Source organism: Acipenser ruthenus, chromosome 6 (genome assembly GCF_902713425.1).
Source record: "Acipenser ruthenus chromosome 6, fAciRut3.2 maternal haplotype, whole genome shotgun sequence".
Classification (NCBI taxonomy): domain Eukaryota; kingdom Metazoa; phylum Chordata; class Actinopteri; order Acipenseriformes; family Acipenseridae; genus Acipenser; species Acipenser ruthenus.
Window position 1 is genome coordinate 32702735 of NC_081194.1, and position 14220 is coordinate 32716954.

At 41.2% G+C, this 14220-nt stretch overlaps 1 protein-coding gene across 2 annotated transcripts in view; it reads left to right on the top strand.

Moving 5' to 3' along the window:
• coq8aa (coenzyme Q8A, genome duplicate a) overlaps window positions 1-14220 on the top strand; it is a 70591-nt gene that overhangs the window by 42430 nt on the left and 13941 nt on the right. For both annotated transcript variants that reach the window (XM_034018380.3, XM_059025344.1), the window contains exons 7-10: window positions 8819-8904; window positions 9168-9308; window positions 9601-9682; window positions 10961-11054. In XM_034018380.3, the coding sequence (XP_033874271.1) occupies window positions 8819-8904; window positions 9168-9308; window positions 9601-9682; window positions 10961-11054 (403 nt within the window). The remainder of the gene's footprint in view (window positions 1-8818; window positions 8905-9167; window positions 9309-9600; window positions 9683-10960; window positions 11055-14220) is intronic.

Here is a 14220-nt window from a genome sequence, read left to right on the forward strand (position 1 = left end):
CTCGGGGGTCGTCCATCAGCGGGAGGTTCGGCTGCAATTTCAATGTGAGGCCACAAACACATTCAAGGAATTCAACTTGCAGCATTTATTGTATCTCATGAGTTACACAACTTGGTTCCCTTCTGTAACAGGATCAATCCTATACATATTATTATTAGGCTTCCAAGCTGGCTTGGGAAGCCTATTATTATTGTAAAGGGTGTTTTTTTTTTTTGTCGTTTTTCCTCGCAAAACTTTAAACTGCTCCTGTTCACACGTGGTGTAACCAATCAACATGAAACTTGTCACGTGTAGGTTACAGTTCAGATGCAAAAAAATTGCGCTCCTGCGTCAACCAAGATGGTGGCCTGACGCATTTTTTGGAAAAACCTTTCAAAATCTTATTGAGAACCGGTGAACCGCTTGATCTGAAACATTGCATATGTCATCAACAACCAAACCCACTTCAAGTTGCGAAGCATAAGTTGCAGTGATACATTTAAATATCAAAATGGCTGTCAGAAAATTCACAGAAATGCGCCCCATTTTGGTCTTGGCTAAAATTACAAGACGGGTTGTATATTTTTAGTAATTGTTATTACTGTATTTTGTTGAGGAAAAAAAAAGAAATTCTCATTCTGTTTTCACAGAGACGAAGCACATGCCTGTCAGCAACATGGTGCTACGGGACACATGTAGTGACAGCTGCTGGGTCCAGCAGCGCGGTGCAGGACCAAGATGCTTGCTTCGGTTGTGGTTGCTTGCAATCTCTCTCACAATATCTTGATGCCATTTATGAGGGCTGTTAATTAATTCTAACAAGCAGGCTTCCCTCAGTCTCGTGTGAGTACTGACTAAGTGGTTTTGTCAGTGGCTTGTACAGGGCCAGTCTGACTGTTGAGGACAAGCACGGCAGATGCTCTTCCTGCCTGGGGTCAGAGCAGGCCAAGGAGGCACTAACGAACCGCAGTTTCTGTGAGTTTTGTGCATCTTTCTCCAAGCGCACGCTGGATAAACGTTTCTCCCACAGCTCTACAGCGCACTCTTCACCATCACCCTCTGGTAGAGAGCTGGCTGCATCCTCACCCCATGGCTCTGTTCTAAGCGATCAGCCTGGCCTACACAAGGTGAGACAAAGCAGTCCATCTTTGATGATCAGCCTACCACCTCTTCCATGCCCCCCCCCCCAGTGCACCCAGACTTTATTTTTGAGATCTCGTCGCTCCTGCTGTTTCCCGGTCAATGGACACCCTATGTAGGGTGCATGATGTGGAGAAGCTGGGCCTGGCCCAATTTCCGCCGGTGGAGGCTTCAGTTGCCACTTTGGTACAGAGGCCGAATATAGCGCTCCTGTCTCAGGACGCTGTCTGCCCCAACAAGCAGTGCCGGTTCTCAGAGGCGATCCTCAAGCGTGCATATTCAGCCAGTGCGTTTGTCGCACAGCTGGGCAACTATAATAATATTCTGGTAGCCCACCAGTCCTTGAAATGCGTCTCGTTTTGGAATGATTTTGAGGATCTAAAAATGGTATTTAGAATGTCAGTAGCCCAATGAATACTTCTGTACAGATAGGCAGTTAGGTCTTCTGTGGAATAAGTATCAGCTTTGGTATTATTGTAATGCTTGGGGCCTCAAAATTGTTCAATTGTCACATTTCCAATTTGATTTTTTAAGGAAATTCAAGTGTTTGTTCCTTCTAAAGTAGAGATATCACTTTCGAATTGCTTATATGTGTTCATAATGTAATTGACTTACAGTGCCTTGCAAAAGTATTCAGACCCCTGACCAATTCTCTCATATTACTGAATTACAAATGGTACATTGAAATTTCGTTCTGTTTGATATTTTATTTTAAAACACTGAAACTCAAAATCAATTATTGTAAGGTGACATTGGTTTTATGTTGGGAAATATTTTTAAGGAAAAAAAAAAACTGAAATATCTTGCTTGCATAAGTATTCAACCCCTGTGCTGTGGAAGCTCCCAGTTTCCCCCAATGAAAGAAATTCCCCTGACGAGGACACAATTACCTTACCATTGGCCTGTGAACCATTAAAGTTGCTGTCACATTTTCTGGATAAAAACCCCACTGTTGAAGGATCATTGGTCAGGCTGTGAATCTGAAGGAAAATGAAGACCAAAGAGCATTCTACAGAAGTTAGAGATAAAGTAATACAAATGCATAGATTAGGGAAAGGATACAAAATAATATCCAAGTGTTTGGATATCCCAGTGAGCACAATTGGATCAATAATCAGGAAGTGGAAGCTGCATCACACCACCCAGGCACTGCCAAGAAAAGGCCATCCATCAAAACTCAGCGCTCAAACAAGGAGGAGACTTGTGAGAGAAGCCACAGAGAGGCCAACAATCACTTTGAAGGAGCTACAGAGTTCAGTGGCTGGGAGTGGAGTAATGGTGCACCAGTCAACCATATCAAGAGCTCTGCATAACACTGGCCTGTATGGGAGGGTGACAAGAAAGAAGCCGTTACTCAAAAAGTACCATCTGAAAGCACGTCTGGAGTTTGCCAGAAAGCATGAGAGTGACCCAGCTGCGAAGTGGGAAAAGGTTTGTGGTCAGATGAGACCAAGATAGAGCTTTTTGGCCAAAACTCAAAGCGCTATGTGTGGCGCAAACCTAACGCTGCCCATGCCTCAAGACACACCATCCCTACAGTGAAGTATGGTGGTGGCAGCATCATGTTGTGGGGAAGCATCTCATCAGCAGGGACTGGGCATCTTGTTAAAATGGAAGGAAGAATGGATGGAGCAAAATACAGGGAAATACTGCAAGAGAACCTGCTTCAGTCTGCTAAAAAACTGAAGCTTGGGAGGAAATTCACCTTTCAGCAGGACAATGATCCCAAGCACAAGGCCAAAGCAACATTGGAGTGGCTCAAGAACAAAAAGGTTAATGTCCTACAGTGGCCCAGTCAAAGTCCTGATCTCAATCCCATTGAGAATCTGTGGCACTATTTGAAAATTGCGGTCCACAAGCGTCGTCCAACCAACCTGAACAACCTGGAGCAAATCTGCCAAGAAGAATGGGCCAAAATCACTCTGACACTGTGTGCAAAGCTGGTACATACTTACCCCAAAAGACTTAAAACTGTTATTGCAGCGAAAGGTGGCTCCACCAAATATTAATGTGTGGGGGTTGAATACTTATGCAAGCAAGATATTTCAGTTTTTTATTTTTCTTAAAAATATTTCCCAACAAAAACCAATGTCACCTTACAATAATTGATTTTGAGTTTCAGTGTTTTAAAATAAAATATCAAACAGAACGAAATTTCAATGTACCATTTGTAATTCAGTAATATGAGAGAATTGGTCAGGGGTCTGAATACTTTTGCAAGGCACTGTATGTGTGCAGCTCTGCAGCTGTCTACCTACTTTACTGTCTGATTTAATGACCTCAGGATGAAAATGTAAAAAATGGCCACATCTTTGAAGAGCTGAAACACATTGTGGGACCAAAACTGAGCTTTCGTGGGCTTATAGATGGGTTTGAAGGACTTTGACTTGGTAATCTGTCTCCATGATTCTTTTTCCAATGGTATAGAACAGTGGTTCTCAAACTGTTTGATTGCGGACCACCAGAATAAATATATATATATATATATATATATATATATATATATATATATATATATATATATATATATATATATATATATATATATATATAATTTTTTTTTTGATCTCGGCAGACCCCACACAAGCAGCACATAAAAAACATATCACTATAATACTGTATAACTGAATAACCGTAGACTTACCTTATCTTAACACCTTTGTTTTAATGCGATGGGTGGGCCTGTTTCTGTGAGCTTAAAATTATTTTAAAATTTTATTTTTAAGGAGCGGTTCTAGTTAACTTTTCATTAAAATGAATTTGCTGAGAGGGGAAAAGAAAGACGTTTTTATTTTAAAATTGATAATTACAGCAGAAATTTATTTATGTGAATTAATAATCTGTGAAGTTACAATACATCCATGAGGTACCAGCACAGTCGGAGCTATGAATCTCCAGCTACAATCTTTATAAAACGGAATGTTTTGATGCTGCACGCGGTTTCCTGCCAGTGTAACGCTCTTTGTGGTCCCTATTGGCGCAGGGAAGTACGGTTTCCTCTCTCTATACTGGTGGCGAAGGATAGCCTATATATTTGGTAAAAGTAAAACATAAATAAATAAATACATTAATATAAATATTGAAATAAATGAATACATACATGAATACATAGACATTTATGTATTTATTTATTTTGATATTTATTTATTTATTTTTCACTATCATATAAACACTGACATTTAATAATATATGAAACGAAAATAAATATTCAGCAGTTCTTGTTCAATTGTATATTAGTGAAGATTTTTGTACATAAAGGTTGTCATTCTTTCATATACCGAGCATCAAAATTGATTTCAGCTGTTGAATTGCAAGCTTGAACTAGAGTTGCGAGCAACTTTACGGCTTCCAAGCAGTTAGTGTGAAATTTAAGGGCATTGGTTGTTCTAGATGAAACGTTATCACAAATCATTTTGGACACAACTGACTGTGTCAATTTTGGCCAAACTATTGGAATCACTGGTTAGATGATCAATGCTGAAATCTCATTGGCCCACAGCAGCCATGTTTTGTACTGTAGCAACTTCCCTTGAACAACCGTAAAAGATAATCATACTTACATCATTTATGCTCATTTTGGCTTCAATCAGAACTTTGCATGTTATATAACAACCATCTGCAGACAATAAGAAATCATGGGAAGTTTTACAGCCAGCTTTAAATTCAACCTTTAGCAGAACTTAACCATACTATATAAAACTATGTATGCATTACACATTACACTACTTGCATTATTACCTATAGTGCTCATATAAACACACCAGTTTTGTAAAACAACAAAAGTCACATCTAATAAATTACAAACATACTTTTTTCTATACCTTGCTATACCTTGCTATATTTTTTCTATACCTTGCAGACTTGTCCATGTTAACAGCTGTCCCCAGTGATGGGAATGTGTCATTTCAGGGTGAAAAATTGACAAAACTGGCATGTCACCCATATTGATTGGCTCATGGTGGTCATGTTTGTTGATGTAGGAACTTTTTCTGACTAACTTTTTTAGAGGACAGTACAAAGATAACGTATACCCAAGATTCACGTCAATCAGCCAAAGGGCTCATGAGGAGTTGTTATTTAAGTGTGTAAGCAAAATCCAACATAGCTGCCACACCATGTGACTGATCAATTTTTCCTTAAGTAGAATCAGTTGTGGACATGCGCGCACTATGTACAAATTTTTTCACAGCTGTAATGTTTACCATTGATGAGAACAAGACATTTGAAAATTGCACAAAAAATATCATTACATCTAAGGTGGCTGCCACACCATGTGACCTAAGGCCGCCATATTGACCATGGCACAACATCCCATAGTCCTCTACATCTGTATGAAATTTCGTGCATTTTGGTGCAGCATAGGCGGTTTTATAGCCAGTTGCGTGTGTTGATGATGTCATGCAGCGTGGACGCCACGATTTTCACAGTAGCAACTTCCTTTGAACAAGCGGAATAGAGGACCATACTGAGATGTTTTATTCCAATTTTTGTTTCAATCGGATAAGCGGTTTCAGAGAAGAAGATGTTTGAATTTTGAGAATTCGACATTTTTATGACATTAATCGATGTGGTTGCCAAACCACATAACTAATCAGCTTCATATTAACAACAGTTAATCAAGGACTATCCCTCAACATGTATAGCAATTTTCAGAACTCTAGAGTAAGCGGTTTCCAAAGCATAGGCGTTTTAATTTTTTTTGCAAAATCCAATATGGCTGCCGAACCATGTGACTTGCGCAAGATTGGACGCCTAACCTGTTATCTGCACATAGCCACCTACCTACAAACCCGATTTTTTGTTTCTGCGATGAGGTTTCGGCAGAAAGAAAAATAATAACCATAATAATAATAATCCTTACAGAAACAATAGGCTTCCCCAGCCTATGGCTTGGAAGCCTAATAATAATAATAATCCTTACAGAAACAATAGGCTTCCCCAGCCTATGGCTTGGAAGCCTAATAATAATAATCCTTACAGAAACAATAGGCTTCCTAGCCTATGGCTTGGAAGCCTAATAATAAATAATAATAATAATAATAATAATAATAATAATAATAATAATAATAATAATCCTTACAGAAACAATAGGTTTCCCCAGCCTACGGCTTGGAAGCCTAATAAAAGCAATAAAGAAAATCACAGAAAAAAAACAATATGCCACATCAGTCAAGAGAGCAGCGCCTTCGTGCAATCGGCATGTTGGAGGCTGGACTAGGGCAACTTACTGTGGCTCACCATCTTGGGTCCTCCCAGCCAGCAATTTCAAACCTGGCGAGACGGTATAACCAAACACACTGTCAATGACAGGCCACGAACTGGGAGACCAAGAGTCACAACACCTGCCCAAGATCGACAGTTCATTTTGCAGCATCTTCGTGATGTCAGTTGTTAATCAGCACAATAAAGAGTCACTGCACCGGCTTTAAAACAGAGTTTGTCATTTTTCGATCACATCTAGTGAATTTTATCCAAATATAAGTGCTGTCCTCCGCCCTGTCAACCACACGCCGTGAAGCGTTTGAGTTGGGGGCAGTGTAACGGTGGGTCAATTTGGGATTGCTTTGGACTGGACGCTGGGGGTGGGGTGTGCTGGAGTGTTAGTGTATTGCTGTGAGCAGAAGCGCGTTTTGTGTTTAGGCAGTGCTGTCATGCTGTTTGATGTGTCACGTGCACAGTGCAGCTGCATGTAGATGGGGTCTGTATTGGCTGCACTGTGATTTGTGCTCGAGTCCGCCAACCATCTGTTTGCGTGGGACCAAGGGTTTGAGCGATTCAATAAAAATAGTAGTTTTCACTGCTTTAAACTCCATCCTGTGCTGTCTCTATTTCTTTCTGCTGTGGACCAGATACGCTGCCACTACAATATATAGCAGATTGTTAAGTATCTGGAATGTGAATTGAATGCACTGATTGCTAGATTACTGCATTTAATAGATCTAATGAGTCCTGCTTTCAATACGCTCTGATGAAGACAACATGTCGAAACACGTCAGCGTACCTGTTTTTAACTTGTTTTAATGAATAAAGTATGAATAATTGACACACTTTTGGGATGTAGACTTTTATTTAGCAGGAGTTGCTGTCTTTTCTCTTTGGCGGTGGCAACATCTAAGAAGTGTTTCCTATTTAACATTTCCCGGGACAAAGCACCTTGTGTGTGATTAAATGGACTGAAACATCTCTGTAGTGGCGGCATCTATATATTTATATATATATATATATATATATATATATATATATATATATATATATATATATATATATATAACAAAGTTAGTATCGGGTATGACCTCCCTGAGCATTAACACAATCCTGGCAGCATTTACGCATAGACCTGGTCAGCCTCTGGATAGACTGCAATGGGATGTTCCGCCAAACTTCCTGTACAGCTGCAGCCAGCTGGCGAAGGCTGGCTGGTTGCGGTTGCCCCACCAACAACGCAACAGCATAACAGTCCTGGGCCGGTGTGGTGACCCTCTGCCTTCCAGGACGTTTTCATTGTGGGTCAGTATATAACACGGCTTGGAATAATAACATCCTCTGATTGGTTAAATAGCATCACATGACCATGCATATATAGCGTATAGCATGGCTTGCATACTAATGAGCCGCTTCACATTGAATAAATCACTATGCACCACTGCATTCTAAATTCCATGACAAACTGCCATTTTATTTGTTATTAGTTACAAAACCACTGCCAAAAATGAGTGACATTCCACCTATTTCCTTTAATATATTTGGTGATGAAACTCCAGATAACTGGTACAACACCACAGCTGTCCAACCTGAAAAAAAAGCAACTGTCAAGGGTAGACACATAACAGGAGGAGGAACGGCTAAATGAAATAGAAGAAAACAAAGACTGAAAAAACTGCAGCATGGGCTGTTAATGTACTTAAAGACCGATTTTAAAGAATAAAATATGGACGTTCATTTTAAGGAAATAAGTAAAAAAAACTCAGAGCAGCCGATTCGTATTTAGCGCCGTTCTGAGACAAGGGGAAGGGGCGGAGCTACCAGCACAACAGAACACAACAAAGCGGGGCAGTTCTTCCAGCAACAGCGTGGGAGCGACATTGTGTGAGAAGTGTTTCGTTTTAAAAGTGCAGAGCAGTTAGAAGCAGTAAGGAGAAATTGCACCTGGAATTGCTTTCATCAGAAAATACATTGATTGGGAAATTAATGCAGCTTAAATTCTAACAGCTGCATGTCTTTTTTGATTTTGGCTTTTCTCTTGGCAGATCTATTATTAATAATATCTCTATTTTCCTGCAAAAAAAAAAACAAAACAATCCTTTACCTGCAGCAATTTACAAAAAACGCCTGAAAACAGACAACCCTCCTACATCATTCTATCCCACAAAACAGAATGAAAAACTGCCCAGTAGACACCTCTAACAATTACACTCTGCTTTCTTTTTTTTGACCTTTTTCAAAGGCTTTTTGAAAGTAAGATAAATTGTTTCATAAACATTGCTATCTACATTAGCTGTAACATCCTCAAAAAAAGTCAGGTAGGTTATCCATGCTGGGTATCCCCTATAATGGTGTTGCTGTCTTCAAGATTGTCTCATTTTTGTATGCAACGACTGCTTGATTGCACTATTGAAGGCGATATCTAACTAATTTCAGAATGTGAAAAAAATAACAATCTTCACAATCTGCACACTCTTTTTTTGTTTGTCCCAAATAGATGATGCTTTTATCAATCCCCAGCTGGCGAAGATCTTTGAACGTGTTCGGCAGAGTGCAGATTTCATGCCAACCAAGCAGATGATGGTAAAGAAGTTGTTTTTTGTTTAAAATAAATAAAATAACTATTGTACAGTAAGTACTGGATCACTGTACAACGGAATGCAAAGAATGTGGAATCCTACACCTTTCTCTTTTGGGTTTCTATTTATTTGTCCAGTTCTTACACATTGATTTATTTTACCCCACCTTTCATAAGCACTAAATTCACAAAATGTACAGTTTTGTTTATTTTTTTTTTAAATGATAGCAAATCAATATAGTAATCTGCACCATTTTTCCAAATACAGAAAGCTTTGAACAGTGACCTTGGTCCCAACTGGAGAGACAAAGTGGAGTACTTTGAAGAGAGGCCATTTGCGGCTGCATCTATAGGTCAGGTTCACCTGGCAAAGCTTAAAGATGGGAGAGAGGTTGCCATGAAGATTCAGGTGACAATTAATCCTGTTTTGTTAAAATAAAAAAGTAATGTAATGTTAGTGCTGCAGTATCTCATTTACATTTGCAGTTTTCCACAGTGATTGTTTTCTAAAATGGCTCAATCATATCAGAAATATCAAGTTAAACTAATGCAAGAAGCAGGAGTCTACAGACTAATCAATTCTTGCGTAATTGCAATGTAATGGCCAACGTAACTTTAGCTGAATGATTTCTGTACTCTGTATCCTCCTCTAATTTGTGTTTGTTTTAAATGCCCTCATGTGTATCTCTATCCATTTATAGTATCCTGGAGTGGCTCAAAGCATCAGTAGTGATGTAAATAATCTAATGACAGTTCTTAGCATGAGTAACGCTTTGCCTGAAGGTAAGCTGGTCTTCTATGATTATGTCACTGACATGTTCTCCATTTGTATAATGCATATTACTTTAAACAAAAGTTGTATTAAAATCCACTACCAAATCATTATACGTAGCAACTCTATATGGCGCTGCTGTCATGTATGAAGCAGGGTATAGTATTATGCCAAAGCACTGGGGGGGTCGTCCCCCCCTCCAGCTCGTGTTAACCAGAGGCAAAGTTCTTCATTTGCTATCTCGACAGCAAAGCTCTGTATAGCGTAAGCTGTGTTGAAAGAAATGTCTCGAAACCCCTCTGCTGTTTTGGGATTTTTTTTGTTAAATGCCCAGACGACCAAAATAAAAGTTGAATGCAAACCGTGCAAGCGTTTGTTGATGTGTCATGGCGGCACAGCCAATCTCAGGGGTCACTTTACAATCGTAAATTTATTATTATTATTATTATTATTATTATTATTATTATTATTATTATTATTTTTATTTTTAGTAGTAGTAAAATGTGACTGTGACTGCTTGGAATGGTGACTGTTAAATTAAGTTTTTGCCTAAGTCCGCTGCAGTTAGTACTGCTGCAATGCAAGCTTACTTGCAAGCAGCATCAATTACGTGTAAATAAACGTGTATTTTTATTTAATTATAAAAACATGATTACTGTTGTATATAACGTATTTTTCAATTTATATGGATTAGCTGTAAAATAATAGGATTTTCAGTCAAATATAAACAAGTAGCTATGGTGACGTCACCACTAAATTATGCAAGTTAGTACCACCGAAGGTTAGAACCTTCGAAAGTCAAAATGTACCCTTCGTTGCAGCCCTAATGTATGTATGTATGTATGTATGTATGTATGTATGTATGTATGTATACAGATAGTATCTATGGAATTACAGTACACCCAGCAACGATAATTTGAAATGTGAGGACTTACAGTAGATTGTTGCTGTGCAACAGGGACGCTTTGTACGCTTTCTGAAACTGCTGATATTTTTGGATGGCTCCTAACAGAAACATGAAGTGTTTATAAGAAAGAAACTGGGCCTTCAAAAGATATATAAGCTTTACAGCAACATGGATTTATTTATTTATTAGCAGAGCAAGGCATTGTATGATCTATGCTTCCAGACCTACTGTATTCTCATACTATTTTTAATTTGTAAATCTGATATTCTGTGTCCCTGAACCCCCCTGCCCTTTCTTTTTGTAGATTTGGTTAAAACAGTTGGATGAGTTCACAAATCCAACCGGATGTTTCAGAAGAGTTTCCTTCTGCTTTTATTTCTAGGTCTGTTCCCTGAACACTTGATCGAGGTTATGAGCCGCGAGCTAGCCCTTGAGTGTGATTACGAAAGGGAGGCTGAATGTGCCAGGAAGTTCAAGTGAGTAATGATAATGGGGGCGGGGGTGGGGGAGATGTGTATTGTACAAGCAGAATGGTGCTGGTTTATTATATAACGGAGGTGGGAAGAACCACTTGTCCAGTTGTCACAAAAGTGGACTTTCATAGTAACATGTTGTTTTCTGTTTAGCAAAACTTTTATATTTGAATGTTGAATGTTTAATATTTTAATGAATTTTTATTAACACTGCATTTCAGACATGAAGGCACAAATTTAGTAAGCTGTAAGTATAGTGTGTCTGGAAAGATCACTGAAACAAAACTTCCATTGCCTCACTTTTGTCATGGCACCTGAGGAATGATACTTTTTTTTAATAAAAACATTATAGAATTTTGCTGCTATACAGACAACATGGAATACAGCGAAGATAAGAATTCGCACATCCGGAGTTATTAAAACCTAAAAGCACTGTTCATTGTTGCCATTGGAAAAAAGTGAAATGCTTTTTACTTGATGCTGTGGATTTTTGGGGTGGATGGTTAGCTTGTAGGATAATGTTAGGTTATTATCATAACCCTGGTTCCCTGAAATAGAAATGTAACCATTACCTAATGGGATATAATCTCTTCTAGCCTGAATTACCTGAGCACTTGTATCAAAGCTGCTTCTTTCTCTCCCTGTCAGACTGGAAAGGAGGTAGCTGGAAGGCTTCCAATTCCACTGACTGGTTGATATGGAAAGCAGAAATGTTTTTAGGGAGAAAAGCAGGATTATGGCGGACAGTAACCTTAGTTCTAGCCTACACGCTTAGTGGAGACAATAGTAAGCAGGAAAGCTGTCTTTAATGACAGGAGTTTCGCATCCAGCACTGCATTAAGTCACCATCGAGGGACAAGGTCTAGGGGGTCTTAACCTCTGAGCATCCTTCAAAAAGTGTGCTCCTGGGAGACTGAGTCAGTTTTAATATGCCAAGCTGAGATAGCTGTCAGGTAGACCTTAAGCATGGAGGGAGATTTCCCATCATCAAAAAGATCCTGCAGAATTTGCAGTATATCTGCCATGGGGCAAGTCGTGGGGTCCAGTTCACGTGATTGACACCACGTCAGGAATATACCCCATTTGTAACCATACTGGTAGCATGTAGACACTGCTCTGGCATTCTGAAGCATCTCGATGATTTTTGTCAGATAACCCAATACTGCTCAATTGTCTCTGCTCAGGGGCAAGACCCAAAGCTGCAGAGCTGTTGGATTTGGGTGCCACAGGGTCCCCCATGACCAGCTAAGCAGGACGCAACGGGCCGGTAACTCCCATGGCTGACCGAATAGGAGCTGTGCCAGTGTCGAGAACCATGTTCTCCTGGGCCACTTTGGGGCTACTAAGAGCACCCGGGCCCAATCTTGCCTGGTCTCCTCGCACAGTGGAAGCAGTGGCAATGGTGGGAAAGCAAAGAACAGAGTCCTGGGCCAGCGCATCTCTGCCGAGCGGGTGACCACTCTCCACTAGGGAATACCTGTAGGGACAATGGGTGGATTCCTGGGTTGCAAAGAGATCTATCTCTGCGCACCCAAACCTCTCCCAGATGAGGTTCACAACCACTGGGTGAAGTCGCCATTCCAAACTATGGGGGCGCCCTCTGGAGAGGAGGTCTGCCGCTCAGTTCGTCACCCCAGGCAGGTGAACTGCTTTTACTGAAAGCTCCCGGGCAACACGATTGAGAGACAGAGAGACCGGAGACCCCCCTGGTGGTTGATATAAGCCACCACTGTGGTGTTGCCTGTACGGATCAACACATCTCCCTTGTATCTCTCGAAAAAATTGCTACATGGCCAGATGAACTGCAGCACCAAAACACTGATGTGGAGGCACTCCCATGGGGGTTCCCACACTCCCTGTAGCAGACAGCGCCCCAACCTACAGAAGCATCTGTAGTCACCACCTCTCTCCTCGTGCCATAGCCCAGAGCTGAGCCCAGGCACAGATGAGCTGGTTCTTTCCACCATGAAAGAACCACCATACAGTGACAAGACACTGTGAGTAAGTGGTGGCGTTCTAAGAAAGGGCGCCGGACCCTGTGGTTGAACCAGGCTTGGAGCGGGCACATGCATAAGAGCCCTAAGGGGAGGACCTGGGATGCTGCTTCCATCACGCCCAGAAGTCTCTGGAAGGTCCGTACCCTCACAGCTGCATTGGGCTGAAACAGCTCCAAGCAGACAGTTCGCCTCTGGATTCTGTCGTCCAATAGATTGGCGATCATGTTTCTGGAATTGAAGCTTGCACCAAGATAGACAGCCCTTTAAGAGGACATTAACTGGCTTTTCAACTGGTTCACCGTGATGCCTAACCATTTGGAGGTTGTTGGTGATCAGTCCCGTGTGCAACACTGCCTGTGCTGGTGACTGTACATATCAGCCAGTCGTCCAGGTAATGGAGCATTCTGATTGTTTTTTAGTACAGATTGAGCTCTCTGTGGTCGAGGATCATTTTGGTACCAGGAAGTACCTAGAGTAAAACCCTTCTCTCTCGCTAAGACAGGGTGAACAATTGAAATTGTCTGTTTCTGCAGTAGGGCCGCCACCTCCTGAGACACTAATACAGCGTCTTGAGGGTTGATGACCGTTTTTGCAATCATGCCCTGAAAGGGAGGGGGACCGAATCAAAACTATAGAGTGTAATGGTGGTAATCACCCAGGTGTCCGTGATGCAGGATCACCAATAATCCAGTTGGGCCTGATAGAATGGGTCCTGGACCAGTGGCAGCAAATCCCTAGGGCTGCTGGCTGATAGAGGCTTGCGTCTGTGGCTATGGCTGCAGCTGCTGCTTGTGAGCAGGGCGGCGATAATTGTGCAGGCCTCTGCATTGCGCACCGTGAAAACGGTTCTGCCCATTAGCTCTAGCAGGGGCTGCAGGAGCCTGAATCTGCTTTTGTGGCTGAGGACGCCTGTTTTGCCAATGCTTAGCAATGCTTGGGCTGGGGGCTTATGCTTGGGGAGGCGGCGTGCCAACTCCTTGGAAGACTCACATGCTTGGTGAGAGTGTTTTAGCATCTCATCCACTGCCGGCCCAAATGTATGCCCTGGTGTTACAGGTGCATCCAGTAACAACGCCTTGTCCAGGTACTCAAGCCAGAGCTGTCTTCTTGCCGCCACCAATGCAGCCATGCTCCTGCCGAACGTACTTTGTACTTTGACAACTGGAGCAGGT